Source organism: Ictalurus punctatus, chromosome 6 (genome assembly GCF_001660625.3).
Source record: "Ictalurus punctatus breed USDA103 chromosome 6, Coco_2.0, whole genome shotgun sequence".
In the NCBI taxonomy this organism is placed as follows: Eukaryota; Metazoa; Chordata; class Actinopteri; order Siluriformes; family Ictaluridae; genus Ictalurus; species Ictalurus punctatus.
This window is the reverse complement of record NC_030421.2, coordinates 15,578,566-15,605,780: the sequence shown is the minus strand read 5'-3', so window position 1 is coordinate 15,605,780 and position 27,215 is coordinate 15,578,566. Positions and strand designations below refer to the sequence as shown.

The 27,215-nt window shown below is 40.7% G+C and overlaps 1 protein-coding gene across 2 annotated transcripts in view; it reads left to right on the top strand.

Annotated features, from left to right (window-relative positions):
- ptpn4a (protein tyrosine phosphatase non-receptor type 4a) overlaps nucleotides 1–27,215 on the top strand; it is an 81,679-nt gene that overhangs the window by 43,942 nt on the left and 10,522 nt on the right. Inside the window, exons 10-20 of one of the 2 annotated variants that reach the window (XM_017469292.3) lie at nucleotides 1,630–1,718; nucleotides 2,932–2,995; nucleotides 6,539–6,711; nucleotides 7,222–7,290; nucleotides 10,633–10,767; nucleotides 11,237–11,395; nucleotides 15,698–15,863; nucleotides 17,538–17,621; nucleotides 17,721–17,777; nucleotides 17,953–18,109; nucleotides 25,914–26,080. In XM_017469292.3, coding sequence (XP_017324781.1) covers nucleotides 1,630–1,718; nucleotides 2,932–2,995; nucleotides 6,539–6,711; nucleotides 7,222–7,290; nucleotides 10,633–10,767; nucleotides 11,237–11,395; nucleotides 15,698–15,863; nucleotides 17,538–17,621; nucleotides 17,721–17,777; nucleotides 17,953–18,109; nucleotides 25,914–26,080 — 1,320 coding nt within the window. Of the gene's footprint in view, nucleotides 1–1,629; nucleotides 1,719–2,931; nucleotides 2,996–6,538; nucleotides 6,712–7,221; nucleotides 7,291–10,632; nucleotides 10,768–11,233; nucleotides 11,396–15,697; nucleotides 15,864–17,537; nucleotides 17,622–17,720; nucleotides 17,778–17,952; nucleotides 18,110–25,913; nucleotides 26,081–27,215 lie in introns of both variants that reach the window. The other variant, XM_017469290.3, reaches the window with a different exon arrangement.

The following is a 27,215-nucleotide window of genomic DNA, read 5'->3' as shown; positions in this document are numbered from 1 at the left end:
AATATCTATTTCCCCCTCTCAGCTGGGAAGTCCATGGAGGCACGGAGGTCTTTTTATCAGGCGATTACGTAATAAATGGAGTGTTGCGTTCTGCAGACTCGTGGCAGGTTGTGCTTCACAGATTTCTGAGGAACCCGAGGGTTTGTGTGAGCAAGAAAGACTGTAATCGGAAGAAATAGAGGGCAGGTTTATTTGTTTATTTATTTGGTGCTGCAGAAATAGTAGAGGTGTGAGTGTGTAAGTCCAGTGAACTCCAGTCAGAGTCAACTGTAGCTGGAAAAATGGTCTCAGTGCTTACTCACTGCAATTATCCATGTGACTTTCTCAGTCTGGAGGCATTTATAGACACTTGTGAGGTAACCGTAATGTTTATTATAGATCATTCTGTTCACGGCTGATTTAGGTCAAGGATCAGTGTGACGATACGGCCGAAACGAGCATGTTGAGCATGATGGAGTAAAAAAAAAATCCACCCCGGATTTTTCTTATAATTAATATATGATCTTCAGTGGCATTAAGGATTTATTTTGTGATGAAATTCTGAATATTCTTTTAACAGGTTAATATGTCTCTCTCTGACTGCGTCACATGTCACATACTGTGATTGTACCTACTGCGTTCGATTCAGTACCTACTGCTCGACTGTTGACACAGTACGTATTGATCGGTATGTGTGTGTAGCAGGAATACAATCTGGATGTATTACATCCATCGTGTTGGCATTGTTATATGACCTACAACTTGAGAAGAACCGTCACGCTGCCTTCTGCAATTTTTGATTCGGACTAGTCCGCGCTAGTCCCGTTGCCTTATGGGAAAGCGCAGTGTCCATTAGTTCCCTTCTGCAGAATCTTTCCTTTATTAAGCACTAGTGACAATGCCATCCTGTGACGTCAGAGCAACTGACACCCGCTGATTTCTCAGGGGAGTGACGAAAAAATGCAGCACCGACCAACAAATTAGCACCAGAATCTCTGAGCAGGTCACAAAACTAAAAAAAAAAACAAAGAAAACCCTATTTACTCGGTTTCTGGGTGGCGCTTTCCTTTACCATATTACTTAATACGAGCTACATCTGCGAAGTGGCTTCATAAGCACATCGAGTTGGGCTAATAAAATGTGTTTTATTGGAAAACATCCACTTACTCTCATCATACAGTCGGTACAGACATTTACACATTAAGCTGTGTCAGTAAAGATCACGATAAAATATGCCCGAGTAGGACGAACGCTTTTTTCCGCCCAAAAAGGCAGTTTTATGTCAGCGTGCTCAATAGAACACAGTACAGATTCGAGCGCTTATTTGCTTATCGCTCAGTTGTACGATATCCGTACTGCAGAGGGTATTTTGAGTTCGTGATAATGATTGGAAACGATACACTGGGTAGCCCCGTTGTGTAAATCTGGATTGTTGTTGCATAATTCCAGACAATATCAGGGGATATATTAGGGAGTGATCAGCTTCTAAAACATGTACAGATCAGTCTTCCTGGTAAAACCGTATCAGAAACACGGGACTGTCTGATCACGGTGTTATCGTGTGAGGGAGCTGCCTGATGTTTCGATTGAAATGCCTGGTCATTAGGGATCATCTGTGTCTCTGTATTCTTTCACGATTCACGATTGCAGGATCAAAGCAACACGGACATTTTCATCGGGGTCATGTCGTCTGGAATAGGCATTTTCAAGAGCAGGGTACGAATCAACTACTTTCCGTGGTAAGTGCTTCCTGTGTTTCAGTGGCTTAACACTTACGAGTTGTAGTTTAAAGGTTGAATTTTTTTTTTGTTTTTGTGTGTGTTTTTTCTTTTTTTTTTTTTTTTTTCTCTTTCTGGCATCTGTGTGTTTAGTAAATGTTTCTCAGCCTGTTTGTCGATTTTGCACAGAACGAAGCATATTGCCGCCGGCCTCGAGGCACTCCTGTTTCAATATTTACCGTCCGGAATGCAGACGCGCAAACAGGCGTCCGGAGATTATAAACCTCTCCGGATGCTCGAGCGTTTAACTGTCTGCTGCCCTTCGAATCTCTCCCGTTCGATCGAGGCTGCACGTTCCACGTTCTTCCCGGCTCTCAGAAAACTCCAGCCTCCCCGCTGGCTGTTTTGACCTTCTGAGCTCGGGCGAAATTGCGCACATTGAAAGAGTGACAATCAAATCCTCGCCACATGCCTGCTAACTCCTTTTTATTTTTTTTTTTTAATGATTTTTTTGGTGACGCACACTCTTAAGTCTTCAGAGGCCGCTTTGATATAAGGGACTCCTCCACGAATTTCAAATAGACACGTGCAGACTGTTTCTAGATAGACAAAATTTATCTCAAGGAAGAAAAAACAAAAACACATCACAGAGGCATGCTAATCTCCAAGAAATTCACTCGTGGTTATTGATCGTTCAGTCACACAGTCGTCTCGTTACATCTGATTGACGTTACCAAACATACAGCTCTCAGCGTTATTGTGCTTTCATGAAGCTTCAAGATCTTGGCCTTGTGCATTTTTATTGCACCAGAGCAGGAACTTCAGCTTGACATGCCTGAGTTACTGTGTGTGTGTGTATGTGTGTGTGTGTGTGTGTGTGTGTGTGTGTGTGTGTGTCAGAGAGAGAGAGAGAGAGAGAGAACGAGCAAGAGTTTGTAAATGCATGCGTGGGCACCTCCGCTTTAGAGCGTGTGTTTGTCCCACTACGCGTGTGCGTGTCCTCATAACGCGGCGTATATTTAGCCTCGCTATGAGTCAGGCTTTAATAGGAGTGCTTTCAGAAAGGGGAGGGGAAGTTAAATGGGTCAGGAGGCATCAGGAAATTTTGAGCAACTTTGATCATGTGATTGCTGCTGTTGCTATTGTAGTATTGTGACAGTTTTTTTCTGTTTTAATTGTTTTTTCCCCCCTTTCTTTTTTTTTATTTCTTTTCTTTTTTTTTTTTTATTTCTAGGCTGAAAATTGTGAAAATCTCATTTAAATGCAAACAGTTTTTCATCCAGCTGCGAAAGGAAGCGGTAAGTTATAAAGCGGTCTCACTGGTTTCTCAGGCCAAGACGCAAAATGTGTACAAGTCTTCATATTTAGGATAGTGTTCACAATACCGACAGCAATCATGTCTCAAAGCGATATTTTGGCTGCATTGCATTGCTCGTAGACTGACGGTCAGTTCGTCCCAGTCATCCCAGATCTGCTTGTATCTAAAATAAGAGGCTATTAGATGAATCATTTTTTTTCTTGACATTTAATTTGACCCAGTGCGCTGATGGAAAACATCATCATTTCAGCAGGAATTTGATCACACAGCAGATCTGTGTATTGCGTTGTCTTTCAGCCTGATACCAGCGTTGGTTAACAGCCTAGCAATTACAGTTATTGGCTGTAATCATCTTTAATGAAGTGCTTTGTGGAACCATCAGTGTGACATCAAACAACATATCGACCCCATGGCACCACCGAGCTTCCGCTTTGCTGAAAGATAATTGCTATCCTGCCATCAGCAGCGTTGTAAAGAGAGAGGATGCGAGTGGTTGTTTATACCCTATTAATTATAGAGACTAGATATGCACTTTATATGTGCACTTCACCGGAACCCGCCCCATGTGCCTGCACCTCAACCCTCAAAACGACACACATCCAGGACCAAGAAAGCACCCAAGTGGTGTGAATAATGCACACACCCTTCCCTTCTGTGCTTGTTTTAAAAGCAGGACTCAATAGTGTCATGATCCATAATTCATCGCCAGATGGCTTAGTGTGTCTGAGGAGGTCCAAATTTATTTCCACCCACAACCCCCCACCCGGTCCCCTCTGTGTGTGTGTGGACATGGGTCACAGCTCTGTGATTTACAGACCCCTAAACTGCAGAGAAATGTGTTTTTTTTTGTTTTGTTTTGTTTTGTTTTTTTTGCCCCTTCAGTAATCCCCAGTGCACAATGGAGCCTCAAAGACCAGAGCTTCAGATTTAATAGGTCTTGCAAGCTCTAAATGGAGGACCAAGCTGACGGCATAACAAGGCTGCTGCTAAAAGGGACGCACAGAGGCTGTCTCCTAGTCTTATCATAGGATGGGTTGAATCAGATGAAAATGTTTGCTGTCACATTGGAGCCAAATTGAAAATAGTGTCCTTTTTTTGCACTAGTCTTTAAAGGTCTGCTGTGTGATGATGATGATTATTAGCCCTTAATACCTTTATGTATCCCTTATACTTAAATAGAAGGCACACTATGAAATGTGTGTGTGTGTATATATATATATATATATATATATATATATATATATATATATATATATATATATATATATATATATATATATATATATATATTAATATATATATATATATATATATTAATATATATATATATGCCACACAGTGGCAAGAAAAAGTATGTGAACCTTTTGGAATTCCATGGTTTTCTGAATAAATTTGTCATAAAATGTGATCTGATCTTCATCTAAGTCAAGGGTATTGACAAATATAATGTGCCTAAAATAATAACACAAAATAAATTCTGATCTTTCATGTCTTTATTGAACACACTCATTCGACATTCAAAATGGCAGTGGAAAAAGTAAGTGAACGTTTAGAATTAATAACTGGTTGACCCCCCCTTGGCAGCAATAACCTCAACCAGTGCTTCCTGTAGCTGTGGATCAGACCTGCACATCGTTCAGGAGGAATTTTAGCCCATTCTTCCTGGCAGAACTGCTTTAGCTCGGTCATATTCTTTGGACGTCTCATGTGTATGGCTCTCTAAGTTTTTCCATAGCATCTCTATTGGGTTGAGGTCTGGGCTCTGACTTGGCCACTCCAAAAGGTGGATTTTGTTTTTCTGAAGCCATTCTGTTGTGGACTTGCTCCGGGGTTTTGGGTCATTGTCCTGTCGCATCATCCAACTTCTACACAGTTTCAACTGACATACAGACATTCTCACATTATCCTGAAGAATTGTCTGATATACTTGGGAATTCATCTTCCCCTCAATGATTGCAAGCTGGCCAGGCCCTGATGCAGCAAAGCAGGCCCAAATCATGATGTTTCCTCCACCATACTTTATGGTTGGGATGATGTTTTCATGATGATATGCCGTGCCCTTTCTACGCCAGATGTAGTGCTGTGTGCTTTTTCCACATAGTTCAATCTTAGTTTCTTCAGTCCACAAAACATTTTGCCAATACCGCTGTGGAGTGTCAATGTGCTCTTTTGCAAACTTCAGGCGTGCAGCAATGTACTTTTTAGTAAGCAGTGGCTTCCTTTGTGGTGTCCTGCCATAGATACCCTGCTTGTTCAATGTTTTACATATTGTAGACTCATGAACAGAAACGTTATCCAGTTCCAATGATGCCTTCAAATCTTTGGCTGTCATTCGGGGTTGTTTCTTTACTTCATTGATGAGTCTTCATTGTGCTCTTGGTGTCATTTTGACTGGGCGCCCACTTCTTGGTAGAGTAGCAACAGTCCCAAAGTGTCTCCATTTGTAGAATGTTTGCCAAACTGTAGGCTGGTGAATTTCTAAAGTCTTTGAAATCACTTTGTAACCCTTGCCAGCTTTATATAAATCAACAATTCTTGATCATAGATCCTCTGAAAGCTCTTTTTGGTGAGGCATGGCTCACATAAGCGTGTGCTTCTTGTTTGCTTCAAAAGTTTGAGGGGTTTTTAATCAGTCAAAGTAGCTGTAGTCCACACCTCCAAACTCATTTTCTTAACGAGACTCCAGGTGTGCTAAAACCTGACTCCAATTAGCTTTTTTGAGGTCATTAACTCAAGGGTTCACATACTTTTTCCACAAGCACTATGAGGTTTTTTTTGGTTGTTCTCAATAAAGACATGAAAGATCAGATTTTTTTTGTGTTATTATTTTAGACACATTATATTTGTCAATACCCTTGACTTAGGTGAAGATCAGATCACTTTTTATTGACAAATTTATACAGAAAACCATGAAATTCCAAAAAGATCTCACATTTTTTCTTGCCACTGTACAGTGTATATATATATATTTTTTAAGAAAGCTCAGAACTGGGACCTGCAGGATGACAACAATAAGTCATAGAAGGAGGTTTGCATGTGCAAAGCAATGACCAATCTCATTAGTTAACGTGAATGTGATGCATTTTACAGTGACACATTTACAGCTTTCATTCATTCATCCTTAGTAAGTGCCTGGTCAGAGTTGTGCTGGTTTCAATTAGGCTACTAGTTTGTTTATATTTTGATAAATAAATCCAAATAAATTGGTTAGAAAATGTTTTGGAGAAGGTCCAAATGCAAATAATAGCTGCATGAGCGAGATTTAAAAAGCAAAGTAACCTGCAGATGTATGTCTGTTTTAAAAAAGAAAGAAAGAAATGGAAAACAAATCTTCAGGTTTAAATCCGAATACAGATAAACGAATATTTGGAACACTGAAGGGCTACAGTTACAGATAGTGTGATTGCGTTACACGCCTACATTATACTACATGTGAACTTGGACATTATATTTATGCCTTTGATTCCTTTCCTCTTTCATCTCCTTCCTCATCCTCTTTTCTGTTTCGCCCGCCTCCTTTCAGAACGAGACACGAGACACGTTACTTGGCTTCAACATGGTAAACTACAGATCCTGCAAGAACCTCTGGAAGACGTGCGTGGAGCATCACACTTTTTTTCGGCTGGACCAGCCCGTACCTCCTCAGAAGAACTTCTTCTCGCACTACTTCAGCTTAGGATCAAAGTTCCGCTACTCGTAAGAGAAAGCTGCATCACTGAGGCTGAATTCTTGGTGTTGTGACAGATGAGCTGTCCTGCTTTGCGTTCCTATATTATTTGCATTCCCCTGTATGATAGAGAGTAAACTCTGCATGTAATACCAGTAGAAATGAAATTTTCACGTTTGTACTGTATGCTCACAGAAAGCTTGACCTCCCCTGGCTGTAGGCATGGCTAGCTTTGATTCTTAGGATAAACACCTGAAATATTGATGATGCTTTTAAGCACAGTTTTATTTGGTTGGGAGAAAGCTTTGAATTAAGCGTCCCATAAAAATGACCTTCACTTTGCTGTGCTTTCCAGATCCATAAGGTTTAAATCGTGGCTATTACTAAAGTGTAAACTCCTTTACATTTGTGAAGTCTCAGTGTCCCTACAAGTACAGAAAAATGCTATTCCCTTGTGCTCCTGTGTAACCGTAATGGACTACATGTTGAATACAATACTGAATGAGTATCTTTTTTTTATTTATTTTTTTTAAATACAGCGGAAGGACAGAAACACAGTCTGTACAGTACGGCAAGGAGAAGGGAATCAAGGACAGGGTGTTTGCCAGGTACCTTCTAAGGAAAATGTATTTGTATATTTCAAGTTAGTCTTTCACATTGAGTCAAAGCTTTGTGCTGGAATGCCTTTATCTATTTTTTAATCATAGAGTAAATACACTCACTGAACACTTTATTAGAAACACTTTACTAACACTGGGTAGGGCCTCCCTTTGCTCTCAAAACGACCTCAGTTCTTCATGGCATGGATTCCACAAGATGTTGGGAACATTCCTTTTAGATTCTGGTCCATGTTCACATGATTGCATCACTCAATTCCTGCAGCTTTTTTCCATGTGCACTTTCATGCTTTGATTCTCCTGCTATACCACATCCCAAAAGTGTTCTATTGGATTCAGATCTGGTAACTGGGAAGACCAGTGAAGGACACTGGACTCATTGTCATGTTCATGAAACCAGTTTGAGACGACTTTTGCTTGTTAGATGGTGTATTATCATGCTGGAAGTAGCCATTAGAAGATGGGTAAATTGTGGCTATGAAGGGATGCACATGGTAAGCAACAATATTCAAATAGGCTGTGGCATTGAAGCGATGATTGGTTTTGTATTCATGGGCCCAAAGTGTGCCAAGAAAACATTCCCCACACCATTACACCACATGCTTCAGCCTGTACTGTTGACACAAGGCAGGTTGGGTCCATGGATTCATACTGTTGGTGCCAAATTCTGACCCTAGCATCTGTTCTCTATGTAACCACAGTTATACAGCTTGGTTATCTGAGTTACTGTAGTCTTTTTGTCAGCTCGAACCAGTCTGGCCATTCTACGCTGACCTCTCCTCAACAAGGCGTTTCTGTCCTCAGAACTGCAGCTCACTGGATGTTTTTATTTTATTGCACCATTCCGAGTAAATGCTAGAGAATTTTCTACATGAAAATCCCTGGAGATCAGCAGTTATGGAAATACTCAAACCAGCCCGTCTGGCACTAGCAATCATGCCACGATCAAAATCAATGAGATCCCATCTTTCCCCACATTCTAATGGTCGAGCATTACCCGAAGCTGCTGGCCCATATCTGCATGATTTTATGCATTGCACTGCTGCCACACGATTGGCTAATCAGATCATTGCATGAATGTGTAGGTGTACAGGTGTTCCGAATAAAGTGCTCAGTAGGCAATGAAAACCATGTGTGCAATAATTTGACCTTAATTCACCCACATGGATGTTCTTTCAGAACAGTAAATATTATTGCCTCATTTAATTTTCCAAGAGGACACAAAAGTCCAACTATTATACATATACAGTGGGTCATTTTTAAACCTTTTGGATTTCAAATGTGCATATTCAAGTGCTTGGCATATGTTGTCATTTTAAGCACCCTGTACTGGATTTGGAAATTTCACTGTGTTCTTTAGCATCTGAACTTTGTGTCCTCAAGCTCCTGGAATGAAACACATTTCCTGGAATTAGTGTTCTGTAGAATTGATGGTTATAATGTGGCAAGTCGAGCTGGGTCTCAGCTGTTAAACATTCAAATGATACAAATGCAATGTTTTAAACATATTAACTTTACAAGGTAAGCATGGCATTCTGATATCTGACACATGACATTTATGTATATCTATGCCGTTCACAAGATCACATAATAGATTAGAAAGATGTGCATAGACATGCTTATTGAACTTTGGCAGCAAATGAAGATCCAGATCTTCTATCTAGGTTAACCTAGCTTTTTTTTTATATATAACCAACAACACAACAAAATTGTTGACTTTCTTGCTATATTTACCTTTTGGCACTCACTCTGTCGCATCATTCAATATTCATCAGCTGACATTTACAACCCCAATTCCGAGAAAGTTGGGACAGTATGGAAAATGCAAAAGAACAAACAAAAAGAGTCATTTGAAAATTCAATTCAGCCTGTACTATATTGAAAATACATTATTAACACATTATTTGATGTTTTACTTTATAAATTGAATGTATTTTTTGAAAATATACACTCGTTTCAAATCTGATGACTGCAACACACTTCAAAAAAAGTTTTTGTAACATCACCTTTTCATTTAATAACACTTATTAAGCGTTTGGGCGCTGTACACACCAGTTCGTTTAGCAAGTGGAATTTTCCCTCATTCATCCATTATGCATTTCTTCAGCTACACAACTGTACGGGGCCTTTGTTGTCTGTCTTATTTTGTGCTTCATAATGCACCACACGTTCTCAGTCGGAGAGGTCAGGACTGAAGGCAGGACATGCTAGCATCCGCTTACACAACCATGTGCTTGTAATCCGGGCAGAATGTGGTTTGTAGTTGTCCTGCTCTGGATGGCAGCATATGTTGCTCCAAAACATGTACATATCTTTGTGCATTAATGATGCCCTCACAGATGTGCAATTTACCCATGCCACGTGAACTGACACACCCCTATACCATGACAGACACTGGCTTTTGGACCTGACGCTGATAACAGCTTGGATGGATGGTTGTTTTCCTCTTTGGCCCGGAGAACATGACGGCTGTTTTGTCCAAAAAGTATTTGAAATGTTGACTCATCGGACCACAAAACACGATTCCACTGTGCTACTGTCCATCTCAGATGAGACCGAGCCCAGAGAAGTCGGCAGTGCTTCTGGACAGTGTTGATGCATGGCTTCTCCTTTGCATAGTAAAGTTTTAACTTGCATCTGTGGATGCAGTGGTGAATGGTGTTGAATAACAAAGCTTTACCAAAGTATTCCTGAGCCCATGTCAGGATATCCATTACAGAATCTTGACGGTTTTTAAGACGGTGACGTCTGAGGGATCGGACATCACGCGCATGAAGTGGCCTTGCCCTTGATGCACCGAGATTTGACCGGATTCCTTAAATCTTTTAATTATATTGTGCACTATAGAAGGTGAAATGCACAAAATCCTACTTCTGTTGGCAGATCGGTGAACCTCAACCCATCCTTGCTCTTGAAGGACTAGGCCTTTTTTGGAGGCTCCTTATATACCATGATTAGACGATTGCCTCACCTGTTTCACATCACCTTCTCAATTCAACTTGTCACATCGCTATTAGTCCTAAATTGAACCTGTCCCAACTTTTTTGGAACGTGTTGCATACATCAATTTCAAAATAAAGTTTTATCTTGATTAGATAAAACATACCTACAAATAGCTTGTACCTTGTCTTATACTTTTTTTTTTTTTTTTTTTTTTTTTTTTTTTTTTTTTTTTTTTTTTTTTTAAATACAAAATTCATTTACAAATCACTTCCCTTTGTTTTTATTAGCATATTCCATACTGTCCCAACTTTTTCAGAATTGTGGTTGTACATCTTTATGGCACAATTATTATGTTCTCTGCATAAATACATATGTTTCCTGTTCACATAGATCTCCCAGCAAGCCTCTGGCTAGGAAGTTGATGGGTGTGACCGACTGGGAGGCAGTGAGCAGGAACTCTGTGTCTGAGGAGAGGCTGGAGACCAGGAGCCTACCCACCCGGTCTCCTCCTGGGACCCCCAACCAGTGAGTATATCTGAGCAGGAGAATACTGACCATTCTGCAAATGGTAGTCAAATTTTGTTAGGGAATTTAGTGGCAAAATAAGGACATTCAGTAGTGCCAGCGTTGCTAGTCTGAACCACTGAATCGTTCAGGGGGAAACAAATGTGATAGCTCTGATTAAAAAATAAATAAATAAATAAAATAAAAAAGCTGTGATATTAATATGATACAGTTGTGGATAAATTCTACCATAACATTTGATATGGTCTGTAGCACATTGCATTTGTGGAGAGGTTTCCAAAGAGATAAAAATGTATTGAAATACAAAGCCATGTTACTAATAAAGAACGAAAAGCAATGTTTTTTCCTCCCCAGCTATTGGATTACTCCACTCTTTCTAGGTCACAAGGCTTGTTTAGATATCTACTAATGTCACTTCAGTGATTTAAAGAAGGCTAAAAAATCAACATGTTTTGTATCCCCACAGTAGGAATTCTCTATTTGTGCAAGAGGGGCCCCGGCAGCGGCCATCATCCATGGGACATTTAGTGGAGCATGTGATTCATGCTTCGCCCAGCCTGCCTGCTTTCACCAACCACAAATCAGCCTCATCCACACAAGCCAACAGCATCAGCCTCGACTCCACACCGTGAGTGCCCCATGCCATTCAGGAACACAGTACCACAGCTTTTTGAAATCCACGTAGAGTCAACAAAATGAGCTGCAATATATTCTGACTGAAGCGTAGAGTAACCAACTGTAACGGTATCTCAGTTACAGTTTTGTTGATCAGTCAGAGTCCAGTATACAATAGGGGTGTTAGTTTAGTTACAGTTACATTTATATAGAGCTTTTCTAGACACTCAAAGCGCTTTACATAGTATTGGGGAAAGGGGGGGGGGGGGGGGTCTCATCAACCACCACTAGTGTGTAGCATCCAGCTGGATGATGCGACGGCAGCCATAGTGCCCAAGAACACGCACCACACACTAGCTATTAGTGGAGACGAGAGAGTGATGTAGCCAATTCAGATATGGGGATTATTAGGGGGCCATGATAGAGAAAGGCCCATGGGGGAATTTCACCAGGACACCGGGGTTATACCCCTAATTTTAACAGATGTAACAGAATGACATGTATTTGTTTTTATTTACTGCTCCAGATAGTCATGTCTGTATTTGTACTCTGATTTAAAAGTGAAGTAAGTGTAGGTCAGACCAGATGTTTTTTTTATTTATGTATGTATGTATGTATGTATTTATTTATTTATTTATTTATTAAGGAACACTTTCACTCTACCCCTGGAAACAGTGGAAAAACACTCTGGGTACAAATGCCATCACTGTCATCATGATCGTTGAGTTCTGTCTCTAGCAGTTCCTCAAACTCGGCCACTGTGCATCACTTCAGTTCATAAATCGTCTCAACTTGAGATCAATGGCCTTTTTAAAATTATTATTATTTATTTTTTTTATTTTGTAATGCCCCTCAAACGTTTATTATTTTTGTTTGTACCTGCCTGCGATATTTTCGAAGGAATTTAGTTGGTTTTATTTCTCAAGATCCAAACAAACCAGTAGCCTAATTTGAACCACCATAACCCTGGCCAGACAGTTACTAAGGATGAATGAATGAATGCTAAATGCATTGTGCTCTTATTAATTAATGTGCTCTTTCTTTGTTCTGCAAACTTCATATCTGACCACTTGTTGGACAAAGAAGAAGCCTTTATTTGTAACATATACAGTACATTACAGCACAGTGAAATTATTTTCTTCATGTATCCCAGCTTGTTAGGAAGTTGGGGTCAGAGTGGAGAGTCAGCCATGATTATGGTGCCCCTGAAGCGGATAGGGTTAAGGGCATAACAGTGGCAGCTTGGCACTTTTGTGGCTTGAACCCTCGAACTTCTGATCAGTAAACCAAAGCCTTAACTGTTTAGCCATCTCTGCCTTCATAACTGCTTCATAATTAAGCACATGAAAGTAAAAAAAAACCCCAAAACAAAACTTATGAATAGTGTGCCTCCTGTTTATATCTGTATTTGTGTCTGTTTCGAACCCATTATGTTAGAATAATCCCTAACATACAACAATGCAGTCAAATACAGACGTAGAGAATTGTTTGAGGGAGAGAAACACTGTAGCCTTTCTAGAAACAGCTATGAAATGTTTACAAATGGGAGTCAGAAATTACAGAGCTTTAGTGCAAACATATTTTTTTTTCACCCCAAGTGATTTCTCTGGTTATTTCATATGAAGCCTCCATTTCAAGATGTGGAAATCCCAAAGGTCACACGCTTCTGGCTGGAATGGTGGTTTGCGATTTGAAAGGTTAGCAATTTTGCGTTTGAACATCGAAAGCAAAAATTGCCTAAAGCCATCACAGCCCTTGCCTGTGGTCAGAAGAGAAGCTTAATTCTACGCCACTGCTTCTCTGCGTCTGTTTTTACTATTGCGAAGAGCCTCTGTTTTGTTGCATCTGTGGCTTGCAATTACGGTTCACGTCACTCTGTCACTGTTATTAAACAGTCTCAAATGGAAGGCGAATGCAGTGAGATGAGCAGTAAAAAGTGTTTACTGTTTTCAGAGTGCCGGTGTATTGCTCTGGTTTGTGGAAAACAGGCCATGCTGCTTTTGTGCTCTGGTGAGTGGCACTGCTATATACTTAAACCTAATGACCTTGGCAGATATTTTCCTGCCATTGGGGTTGTTTTTGCACACTGACCAAGCAGAATAGTGGAATAAATCCCCCTTAACCCCTCCTCACCTCTCTCCTTCATGTCCTTCACTCTTAATCTGGCGCAAGACTCGACTGGCTGCTGTGTCTGTGAAAATCTGTTTATTTTACACAGTGGCCCCTTTTCAATGGATAAAGCCATCAGAGTGCTTCAAGGCAAGAGGCTGTCTGAAGGCTTTATGGTATTTTCTGCGTATTAGTTCATTTATGCTGATTGGTTAATAACAATAGGACTGTAAAGCTTGTTGAAGAAGGTTTTCTATACCGGTATGACACGACAGCAGACCGATACAACGCTTCAAACAGAGTCTTATCTGGAATTAGCAGAAGAGATCTTTCTGAAAATTCCTAAAGACAAGCAGGACAGAAGCATGCAGGAAGGCTGGCTCAACTGAAGCGTTTAGCAGAACCACTGCTGACTGATCCTTCTCTCTTCTCTCGCTCACTACTCCATAGGATGACATAACCACCTGCTCTCACAGTGGGAACACATCACAGCGCCAACCAGCAGCTCTGCCTGGTCACTCAGCCATACACATCTACATACTGGACATACCTTTGCTGTGTGTGTGTGTGTGTGTGTGTGTGTGTGTGTGTGAGGATTGGCATTTGAGGCAGAATTATTACTTGAATTCTTTCGAAGTAAAATTTGAATAATATCCGTCACCCACACAGATGCAGAATCTCACTTTTTTTTCTTTTTTTTTGCATGGACCCCTTTCCCAGAATGAAAAACATTCAGAGCACAGATTTAATCTTTTGAGCTATAGTGAACCTTTACACCTTAATTATTTTCATTTATTTAAGCCATTACAGCTTTTCTACTCCCATATTTCACAGTCGTCCAGAAATATGAACAGAAACTTAACTTATTTTTCTTTCTTTTTTTTTTTTTAGTTATTGAGTTTTACATTAGATTAACATTCAGTTCAATTGACCAGGCTTACAGCTATTATAACTAAGTAATAACCACAACAACCTTCATACTAGGTGAAAGTAATGTCCACTATTTTTATGTGAGTTTAAAAAAAATAAATAAATAAAATGTAGTCACTATATCAAATATCAAAAAAATCAGTATACCTCACTTTGAGAAATATGGATATGTGTAAAATACCTGAATGCATTAAACTCACTGCAGCCAGCGCCGGTTTCACATTTCACTATTAGACTTTAATTTCATTTTACAGCATTTAACGAGTAATTGTTTTAAAAGGTTAATTGCATTTGTAAACCATACACTTAATTATATATGTATGAAAATCTCTCGCTATTCCCCTGTGGGCTTTTCTACATGGTGTAACTTAATAAATGAGAGAATAGAGATGATGATGATGATTATTATTAAATATCCTATAGAACACAGCATTGTATGTGCATTTAAAACCTTCAAGCGCTGATTACGTCTGCTTCAGCGCTCTTAATGTGAAACTCAAACCCTATGTATGTGTGTGTGTATGGATAACCATAAGCATGGAGTTTGGTTGCGACACTCACTCTGCTGACCTGAGGGTTGCTCACCGCCACAGACAGAGCAAATGGTTTCTGACCACTTCAGAAAACCAGTAAGCCTGTCATATTCTGCTTCCTTCTCCAAAGTGGCGTACATTTGTAAGGGACAGAGATGGTCTCCCAGAGCAACTGGGGTTAAGAGCCTTTCCCAAGGGCACAATGGCAGCAGGCTTCAGCCTGGATGCCAGCTGGCTCTGAGGCATATGCCAAGATTGTTTCACCCCATCCTGTGCCATTGGGCTTTATGGAAGCATTTCCTCAACGTAAACACACTACATGCAGAGAGAGCTGTAACAATTTATGTGATTCAGTGGGCCATAACGCTGTGACTCTAATGTTCTCGCATATACTGAATGGAGTGAATGGTGCTGAGCAGGTTTAATGCTGGCGAAGACCTGACAACAAAAAACAAAAACACTGTTAACTCAAAAATAGTGTGTGTCATTTAATGCAGGGGTGTCCAGTCTTATCCGGAAAGGGCCGGTGTAGGTGCCAGTTTTCATTCCAACCAAGCAGAAGCCACACCTGAGTCTAGCCGCCAGGTGTGCTCCTGCTAGGTTGGAATGAAAACCTGCACCCACACGGCCCTTTGCGGATAAGATTGGAAACCCCTGCTTTAATGAAACACATAGAGTAATTGCAAAGTGTTGTATTGACCTGTTATTTTCCATCTCCATCTGTCTGTTTATTTTTCCATTAGCTCTCCAGAAGGTGTAGATGGGCCACCCCCAGCACTGCCACCCAAGCAGTCCAGGAAGAACCTGAGTCAGAACCTGAGTCAGCTCATCCTCTCTCACTCTCAGCAGGATCTCGACAACCATGTGAACGAGATGTACGATATCCCAGTGGCAACAGACAAGATCATGGTATGTCACATAGCATAGAGGTTCCCAGCCCTGATCCTGGAGTACCCCCTGCACATTGTAGTGTTCTCTGTACTCTAACACACCCACTATAAACCAGCTGATTAGCTGGGTTAATTAGCTGATTGGTTGAATCGTGTTGGGAGAAAGACTTGTACCATCAGCTCGTGATGGTGTTACTCAGCATTTTGGACGTTCTTGATTAATTGGTGTTTTTGAAGCAGACTGAAGCACTATGCAACTAGAACACACCTCCCTTCATTAGTGAACTGCATATATGATAGAGCTTTTAAAATGTCTTAAAAAAAAAAATTGCATTCTGAAAAGCATTTGTTCTATTGTCAGGAGATCGAGAGTTCAAATCCTGACGTGGCTGAGAGTCAAGACCGCAGACTTGACTGTGCTTTCACTCCCCTGTCATTCAGAGAGATGCAGGCTAGTTATTGGCATCTGTGAGTTCATACACCGATCAGCCATAACATTAAAGCCACTGACGGGTCACGTGAATAACATTGATTATCTCGTTAAAAAATGTCACCTGGCAAGTGGTGGGACGAAAAATGGGCAAGCGTAAGGACCTGAGCGACTTTGACTTTGACAAGGGCCAAATTGTGATGGCTAGATCACTGGGTCAGAGCATTTCCAAAACGGCAGGTCTTGTGGGGTGTTCCGCAATGCAATGATTAGTACAAGTGGTCCAAGGAAGGACGACCAGTGAACCAGCGACAGGGCCATTGTCTCCCAAGACTCATGACGTGTGTCTGGTCCGATCCAACAGAAGAGTTGCCGTAGAACAAATTGTTGAAAAAGTTCATGCTGGCTATGATAAAGGTGTCTGAATAATCAGTGCACCGCAGAGATGTTCTGTTGGCACAAGGGGGCCCTGCACTAAATCTGGCAGGTGATTTTAATGTTATGGCTAATAGGTGTATATTCAGAAGAGGAACGATAGCACTTTCCACGGAGTGTTACGCTGCCCTGTGATGCTGCTCATTTTGAAAAGATGCACTTGCTGGCTTCATGTGTCTCAGAGGAATCATGTGTTAGTAGCTGTTGCTGCTCCACCCTCTGTGATTCATAGCTGGCATGTGATTTGGGAGAATTAACTGATGGGGATTTAAATTAGGGAACACCAAATTGAGGAGAAAAAGAAGTGTTTACAAAGTTTAGTGTTGTAGTAGTATTTAGACAAATTTGAATATTAAAGCAAAGCTGCCCATATCTGTGGTTTAGCCCTAAAAAGATTTTTGATGACTTGCTACAATGATATGATGAAAACTACGCTTTAGTGTTTTCTCAGCAGCGGTCAAACCAAACACTGAATAAAATTCGCTTGATGCAAAAGCCAATTCACTGAAGGGGAAAGGACTCGGGATATTAAAGATGCACATTCACTTCTGGTACTTTTACTTTTCATCAACTTTATCTAGGTGAACTTTGTCCTGTGTATTGGTCTCGTGTACCAGTAGAAAATAAGTAGGCAGGACTGTGGTCTCATTGGTCGGTAAAAACCGAATCTGCGGATTACACCAAATGTTGGCCTTGTTTTCTTATGGTTGCTTGGCAGAGAAAAATAGGGAAACACTATGTTTTAAACAAGTAGATTGTGTCTTTAAAGTATTTCTTAGTGTTTCGATGTATGAAACATTCATGTGAAGTTGTATTTCTTTCCTTCAGGTCAATGGAGTTGTTCCTCATGATAATCTTGTTCTGATCAAGATGAAGCCCGATGAAAATGGCAGATTTGGATTCAATGTTACGGTAAGATTGTTGTCTTTCTGGGAGGGGAAAAAATAAAAAGTGACCGTTGTTGAGTAATGGATATCTCACACACCTTCCATTTCATTGTATGCTTTTAAGGGGGGCTCTGATCAGAAGATGCCAGTTATTGTGTCTCGGGTGGCTCCAGGAACATCAGTAAGTATTAAGTATTCATGCTTACTTATTAGAAGAACTTACCGATCTACTTACTCTTTCGAAATCAAGCTGTTCATATTGGGACACTGAGAAAGCACTGATGATTGATGAGGGTTTTATTTTTCTCTTAATGTTAAAGGGCATGCATTACTCATCCTTCTCTTCTTGTGCGCAGGCTGATCTGTGTGTTCCCCGACTGAACGAGGGTGATCAGGTCGTTCTGATAAACGGCCGTGATATTTCCGAGCATACTCACGACCAGGTGGTCATGTTCATCAAGGCAAGCTGTGAAAGCCACTCAGGGGAGCTCATCCTGCTGGTCAGGCCCAATGGTGAGCACTGTGCTCAGACTTCAACACTGCCACAGTGTTTTGGGGAATTGATTTCTTATTTATTTATTACTGTCACTTTATGATGTGCATGGATTTTTGTTTGTGTATCTGTGATGTATACACTCACAGAGCACTGTATTAGGAACACCAGTACACATACTCATTGTACACATACATGCATTTTATTTATTCTTCGGCCAATCATGTGGCAGCAGTGCAATACTATAAAATAAAAATGCGATCTCTGTGGTTTTGACTGTGGCATGATTGTTGGTGCCAGACGGGCTTGTTTGAGTATTTCTATAACTGCTGAGCTGCTTGGATTTTCACGCACACATCTCTAGAGTTTACACAGAACATGCATCCCTTCATGGCCCCAATTTACCCGTCTTCAAATGTCTACTGCCAGCATGTTAATGTACCATGACGCAAAGCACAAGTCGTCTCAAACTGGTTTCATGAACATGACAATGAGTTTAGTGTTCTTCACTGGTCTTCCCAGTCACTGGATCTGAATCCAGTAGATCACCTTTGGGATGTGTCGTGGAAATTAGACAACACTCGCAGACTCTTCTGAAGGTAAAAAGGTTTATTACAGAAAGATGGTTAATACAGGATAGAATAAAGCAGGATAGAATAATGAGAGCGCTCTGAAGCCCTTGTAGTAATCCATTACTATATATATGAAACACAGAGCATGACATAATTCTGTGTACCGATAAGAAGCAGTTTGAGGCAGTTCAAACAGGCTTTGTTTTAGGATCTTGGACAGACGAACCTTGAACAGAAGAACATGTTTGTGTCTCTGTAAGCAGATAAACATTCTGTACTGATCTCAGTGACATGACATGGCCTTCTTAGGCGTTATCCTCAGATGAACCTGAACAAGAACAAACTTATTACATAGTAAAAATTAGTAATTTCCCTCACATTTCCCCCATTTTATCATTACAAAATATGATAACTAAAATTAACAGAGAAATTACTATGCTGTGAATACATCAGAACTTCAGAATCCTTTCACCGTTCAACTGAATTAAAAATAAAACAAACATAATGAAGGCGCTAAGGCTGTTTTTGCGGATATAAAGTATCCCGTCGTCAAGCAAGCTTATTTTAGAGCGAAATGAGAATTGTCTTGGTCAAAGGACTATTTACAATAGGTGTGAAATGGATGTCAGTGAGTCGTCATCATCAGTGTCGCTGGGAGAATCTGATACCCAGTCAGGTTTAGGATACAAGACAGGTTGGTCATCATAGGGATAGTAATCAGTCTTTGTCATCATCAGCGTTTGGTCATTAGTGATTTCAATGAGTGTGAGAGACTACTCCGAACGAGAGAAACGATACAAGGCAAAATGAGCAGGACAAGAAGAATTATTGCACCTATTGGTAGACAGACGGTTAATATCCACGAGCCTCATCCCCCGAGTACTGAGTTCAGCCAATCAAACCCGTCTTACTAGTCTGCGGAGCTTTGCGTATCACAGACCGCATGTGTTCAATGATAGAATAACCATTATGTGTCTGCATGACAAGGGGACGTGTGACGTTGTGTGGGTAGCAATGTTGGCAATGATTCTTTACTGACTCTCCCTCAGCATATCTTCATTCCTCTATGAGGGCATACAGTTCAGCTGCTTGTGCTGAAAGCTTTGAGGGGAGACTTCCTGACAGACTGTCTCGTGTGTGGTCACTACTGCATAGCCTACTCGATTTTTACCTGTCTCTGGGTCACGTAACACTGACCCGTCCACAAAGAGGATCAGATCTGAGTTTTCCAATAGAACATCTTTCAGGTCGACTCTAGGAGAGCAGAGTTAGTTAGTCAGTACAACACAATCATGTGGTTCCCCGTCTCCCACTGTTGGAAGAAGAGTAGCAGGGTTAAGGACAGTGCATTGTTTTATAGTGACATTCGACATGTCTAGTAGTATAGTGTTATAGTGCAGCCACCATTGGGTGAAAAGGTGTGAGGTTTTCTGTTCTAGTAGGAGTAACAACACCTCATGTGGAACCAAGAGATTCAATTCTGAGTAACCTACCAGGTCTCTGGATGCCACCACTGCTTTCTCAGCTGCTGCTAATGCATGTACACACTGCAGTGACTGGATCCAACTTACCTGAGAATGAGCTGTCAAACCTGTTGCATATGCCATCTCTCTGAGTGGTGCTTCTAGACCGGAATAGTTTAGAATGAAAGTTCTGCGATACGAACACATACATGGGAAAGTGAGAACTTGTTTCTTCGTCAGAGGCTTGGGAATCTTCTGGATTGCAGATACTTTGTCAGCTAAGAGTTTCTTTCCCTTTGCAGAAATGTCATGACCCAAGAAATCTCACTTCTTTTTGTACATACTGTAATTCGGAGAGACTGGCTTTGTGGCCGCCTTTGGCAAGATGCTGCAACAATTTAATGGTGTCAGTTTCACAATGTGCCCTGGAGAAAGTGGTAGAGGTGCTAAGCTGTCCTTTAGCATTTGGTTGTATATCGTTAGTGACTCTCAATACCCTTAACACAAGCGAGTGAAAGTGTAAGGACGTCCGTCAAATATGAATGCAAACCGGAACTGATTGTCTTTATCAAGAGATATACTGAAAAAACGCATTAGCTAAATCTACGACTGAAAACCATTCGCTATTTGCTGGAACCTGGTTTAATGTAGTGTAAGAATTTGGCACGTCTGGAGCTCTCTGTTTGACTCCTGCATTAACCGCTTGCAAATCTTGTACAAATCACCATTTATCAGGTTGCAGGTTTTTTTTTTCTTTTCGCTTCTCTCAATGGAAATATTGCAGTACGCACTGACGAATCAGGGCAGGGAACAATGACCCGTGCCTTCAATAATGAATTGAAATCTGGTCTAATGCCCTCAATAGCATCTGATTTAAGAGGGTATTGAGATTGTCTGGGCCTAAAGAAAGATTTGGGCGCGATCACGACTGGTTGTGCACTTCTAATCAGGCCTACGTCATGTTTCCCTTGGGCCCACAGCCCGAGAGGCACCTTCTTCAATTGTGGGTGTGTCTCTAGGGGTGTGGGGCTTGTCCTAAGGTTCAGAAACATTCCCTTGTCATGACATATCACATCCCGGTTAACCTTGCACATTTCCTGAAAGAATTTTTTATAAACTCCCAGTGTCGGGCTGTACCACATGTTGGAGGTGGGTTTCTGTTCCCAATCTGTAATTTTCCCACTCTTACATAATCTGACCCACAGTCCCACGTCTTTCTACTGTTTGTTCTTTATTTTAGCTAATGAGACGTGGGGCGCTGATTCTGGGACGAAAAATGCACACAACTGAGTGTCACTCAATTTGACTGAACATGCACAAAATTTGTCACACCAATATAGGTACATCTCTTCACTTTCTAGGATATCCATAAACCATTATTTCTCAAAATTAAAGTCTTTTGCTTCATGCGCTTGTGCTGTGCAATGGAGGACAGGGGACAGCATAAAATCAACATAGCTGTCCTTCATCTTATCATGTGCCAACGTCAACAAACGAGCACAGACTCTAGGCTTGTCATGCGTGGACCATTGATTAACACAGAGCTCTGTTTCTTTAACAAATGGAGTTCCCAAAGATGAGTCATCAGTTATTGTTACTCCCTGAGGTGAGGACAAAATTTAAGTGTAAAACACACATTAAGTCCCTGCCCAGTAGATTGACTGGACATGAAGATGAAATTAGGTCTAATACTGAATGTCCTGTTACACCATGGAGTGTAGTGACCTTGAACTCGTTTTCGGGGATTCTTTTGATTTGCAGTGTTTTATTACTGGATACATTGCTCCTGAATCTACCAAAAATGTGACACTTTGCCCATTAACTACAAGAGATATACATGGTAACTGTGTAAAAGGCGAGGCATTATACTTTAAAAGGTTAAGGGTCATGACTGGTTCAGACATTTGTGAATTGTCAGTCTGACTAATGTTGGATGTGGGTGTGTGCATATATTCCTGTTCTTTGTGAGCTGACTGAAAGTTTGGGTGTCTGATGTCACCTCTTCTGTTCCCAGGTGCCTCACCCTTCCCTTAGCTCCGCCCATTAGCTCTCTTCTACCCTGGACAGTCTCTTGTAAAATGTCCAACTTTTCCCAGTTGTAACAGATTAATCCTGGTCCATAGCCCTGACGGCTATCTTCCTCGTCTGCATGCTTTTGGTCTTCCTCTCCTCTACATCTTTCTTTCCTTTGCCTCTCGTAGGAGCTTCTCTGTGTGGATTGCATACCTTTCCACTTGTGAGGTTTCTGGTGTCCCAGGTGATGCATTGTTGTTTGACTATAGCGGCAATTTCTGGTTTCGTGCCGTTCATAAATCTGTTTCTGAGATGTGTCTCCCATGCTATGACGGCTGCCTGACCATCTGCCAGAGCGTCGGGTTTCTCCAAGCCTGAGTTAGCGTTATGGATCTCAGTGAGCCGGAACAGGTACTGTGATACAGTCTCTGTGTCTTGTTGTTTACACATCGCTATTTTTGTCATGTCTAGTCACACGGGAAAGGTGTTCATCATACTCCGCTGGAGTGCCGTGATTTGTGCTCTGTACCTTGCGTTGACTCCATCATCACACTGTGGGTTGATCAGGTGGGCATCGTTCTCTGGGAATTCACGTGAAACCTTGACCCAGTCAGTGCCAAATTTTGCCATGAGGAGTCGTCGTAGTTCATGAGTGGTGGGTCTGAATTCTCTGCAGAATATCTGAAGTTCATCTCCAAACTTTTGTCCTCTTACTTCGCGGAGCGCCGGCACACGCATCATGCTGCTCCTGATGTCTTCCAATGTCCAGGGTCTGTGGACTAGCATAGGGCCTCCTTCTCTGGCCACTTTTAGCATTGGGGCATTTACCAAGGCGTGCACTGTCCCTTCTCTGTCCGATTTTGTTGGTCTGAAGCCCTCAGTCAGCAATGTTGTTGGACCCTTCACTTGGGATCTCGTGTGTAACGCCACCAGTGAAGATAGGACGGCTGGAGCATAGTTTGGTGTGGGTTGGTGGCTCAGTTCTGACAGGTCCGGATAGAGTGGCGTAGGCTAGGCCGCTTCATCGTGAGGAGGTGCCTCTGAAACTGCAGGTTCCTCCCTCCTTACTGGCTTTGGGCGTTGTGGTGGGGCGGAGTCCAGGTCAGGATCAGCTATCTGCAATTTAGCACACTGAGAAACAGATGAGGGCCCTGCCTGACATTTTTTCTCTCTTTTATGTGCCTCGCTCTGCCATTCAGCAAATGCCTTCCAGTCAGCCAAAAACTGCACTTCACTCTTTATTTTAGGGGTCTCTATCTCTCTCCTTTGTCTCCAAATTAAGTTTCTGTTGTTCTAACTGTCTGAGGCTAAAACTACCTTTTTCTGGGAAAGCACATTCTTTAACCCATACATCATATTGATTCAAACATCCTTCCCCATAATTCACACACACAGACATGATATTTGGATCAACATATGAGCACCCTGTCACAGGATGTGCTTTGCTATATGTTTTTCCCATATTTTATTTTATTTTATTTTTATTTTTACAGCTTCTATAACTTTCAAAGTTTTCATCAATTTAACGTTCTATGAAAATCAAGTGAATATGCATTCTCGTGCACAGACAGAACAGGTTCAAAATGTGTGCCAAATCTCTTTAGACATTCAATTATTCATATAACCTATAGGACTTAGTTTTCTCTTCCCTTCTTTTTAAAAAAAAAAAAATTATTATTTTTTATCTCAGTAGAATTTACTTGTGCGTTAAATTTGCCAAATATATCATGTACCGCTGATATGATGGAATGAGTCAATGGGCCATGCCACTTGATGATAATCCGCTGTAAAAATACTGCGCCTCTTGCGCTTCTTAATAAGTACTCTCTTTACTTATTCATTGCTTGAACCAGACTCTTTCCATTAGCAAATATTTTTACCGTTATTATCTCTCTATATATATATACCCATCGGTATATATCTTAGTTTTGAAGCTGTGCTCTAAGAAACACCTATATCTCTGCCGTCGCACAGGCGAAGTTCCTGGAACTTCTTATAAGAAATCGCTCCATGTTATACTTCTCTCAATGTAATATGCGCATTTCTTATATCATTGACTCCCTTCCATAGAGACAGCAATACACAATGACTTCATAAAATTCTAATTCTAAATTCTTGATGATTCCTACCAGTCAGTGATAAGGCTGTATCGGTCTTTCGCTCTGCACAACAAAGGGCAAACCGCATTTGCGTCAATACAGACTTCAGGTTGAAACCTTTTTCCATGAGCATCCTCCGGTTTGCTTGTTGTCCAGAAAAGCTGAAAAGACTTCTGCAGCCCAGCCAGGAGATGCCAAATTGTCGTGGAAATAAGACAATACTCGCAGACTCGTTCTCTGAAGGTAAAAAGGTTTATTACAGAAAGATGGATAATACAGGATAGAATAATGAGAGCGCTCTGAAGCCTTTGTACTAGACCACTACTATATATATGAAACACAGAGCATGACATAATTCTGTGTACCGATAAGAAGCAGTTTGAGGCAGTTCAAACAGGCTTTGTTTTAGGATCTTGGACAGACGAACCTTGAACAGAAGAACATGTTTGTGTCTCTGTAAGCAGATAAACATTCTGTGCTGATCTCAGTGACATGACATGGCCTTCTTAGGCGTTATCCTCAGATGAACATGAACAAGAACAAACTTATTACAGAGTAAAAATTAGTAATCCCTTACAGATGTATGAAAGTGCACCTGATAAATCTGCAGGAATTGTGTGATGCAATCATTCCAACATGGACCAGAACCTCAAAGGAATTTTTCCAGTGTCTTGTAGAATCCATGCCATGAAGAACTGAGGCTGTTTTGACAGCAAATGGAGGTCCTGCCTAGTATTAGTATAGTGTTCCTAATAAAGTGCTCAGTGAGTGTATATTTATACCATAGGTGTCATTCCACTCTATGAACTGTTTCAGGATTTTTATCCACATTTCCACCAGGGAAACCAGGGTCAATATTAGTTCCTGGGCCACATATTCAGGAGTTTTTTTTTTTTTTTTTTTTAAGTTTCTGAAAGTACCAGACTAGGCACTTATCTGTGAATGAGGAACATAGAAGAGGATTAGTCACTAAGTCGCTTGTCTGGCTTTTTAAAACTTGTATTTAGCAAAAAAGAGATTACGAAAGCTTGCTTCAGCAGTCTAGCAGAACCAGCAAAGTGAAGTGTTTCCCTAATAAGTGGAAAGTCAGAATATTCACAGTAGTGTGTGACTCGAAAGGCTGTGTAATTGTACATGCACCCGGTTTTAAACGCTACATTTTATCAAATTAGGACAAAAACGCAATGAAGAACAGCAAGTTATTTTTCCAAACTTGCTTTTTGATGCAGAAGGGCTCTGATGCAGTTTAGCTCTGATTTGTTGTGGTTTGTTTCCACATTTCTTAATGTTCTTGGTTCCTGTAGAGGGGTGGAAACACAAACCAGGAACTTGTGCAAGAACTATATGGTTCTCTTTAACTCCACAAAGTACCTTCTTTCAGAACAGTATATTTGCGCCTTTTATAGCAGACTTGCTTTTATTCTGCGGCCATAAATTTAATACTGGGATCAAATTGCCAAATTATCAATGTGTCTGTCTCAGGGCCAACTGTTCTCTAATGGCTCTAGAGAAATTCCTTATTGATTCATTTGTTGAATCTTTATTTTAAAAATGTACAGGTGTGATTGAAATATATAAATTAATAGATTTTGTCCAAACTGAGTGGGGTTTTTTCCCCCTTCCTTCCTTCCTTATTTATTTATTTATTTATTTATTTATTTATTTATTTATTTTTAGCAATCTATGATATGGTGGAGGATAAGATGGAGATGGAGCCTGATTTCCAGTACATCCCAGCCAAATCACCCTCAGACCCATCAGAGCTGGATCAGAATGCCTGGAGAGACTCCATGCAGCAGCTGAATGAAGGCCTGAGCAGTGGAGCTCTGCTTGCTCAGTTTGACGTGAGTCCTTAAGGGATGAATTTGGTCACAAATGTCACTGACTGGATTTTTATGGACAATACTTGATCAGTACCACTGATGTATTTGGTCGTGTTGTTATTTAACTACTTTACTTTCTTTTTAAGCTCTAGTTTGGCCTCTGTTTTTCCTGCAGTGAAAGAAAAAACTCTGCTCAGCTCTAGGTGTAAATATTTGAAACTCTGGGGGGTTATTGGTCACCTAGATCAGGGGTTGTGTACTACCAGACCCAGCACAGGAATTCAGCAGATTGAATCAAGTCCTAACATAATACTGTAGTAGGACAGATCAACTTATTTTAAAAAAAAAATTGGCCATAGTTCAGCAAGTTTATTTTTTAAAAACATGAACCAGCTCAACTTCTGTAGCTGATGCGGTTCTCATCTCATGAATTTATATAAATTATTTACCTCAAGGCAGTATGTAGAGTCAGTGAGGAAAGTGTTTTCACAGACTTTCATTCTTTTTTTTGTTTGTTTGTTTTTGTTTATTTGTTGTTGTTGTTTTCTCTTGATGGCTGAAACAGCATATTTAATGATGAGTGGACAGAGAGGTATCTGTTTATTCTCCACTTCAAGTTCATGTGTTTTTTTTTATTTATTTTTTATTATTAATTGGTTGGTTGGTTGGTTGATAGGAGTCCATGGTGTTAAAAGTGGTAACATGAATCAGTTCAAATTGAGTTCCTTCCACTAATATTGGCACCCTTGGTAAATATGAGCAAAGAAGGCTGTGAAAAATTGTCTTTATTGTTTAACCTTTTGATCTTTTTGTTAAAAGAATTCACAAAAATACTCTGCTCTCATGGATATCAAACAATTGCAAACAAAACACAGGTTTATCCAAAAAATATATTTGTTAAATATAGGTGTTCAACAGTTATTGGCACCCTTTTAGTCAACACTTTGCCCAGATAACATTTCTGAGTCTTCTCCTATAATGCCTGATGAGGTTGGAGAATACTGAGATCTGAGACTGTTCCTCCATACAGAATCTCTCCAGATCCTTCACATTGCGAGGTCCATGCTGGTGGACTCTCCTCTTCAGTTCACCCCACAGGTTTTCTATGGGTTTCAAGTCAGGGGACTGGGATGGCCATGGTAGGACCTTGATTTTG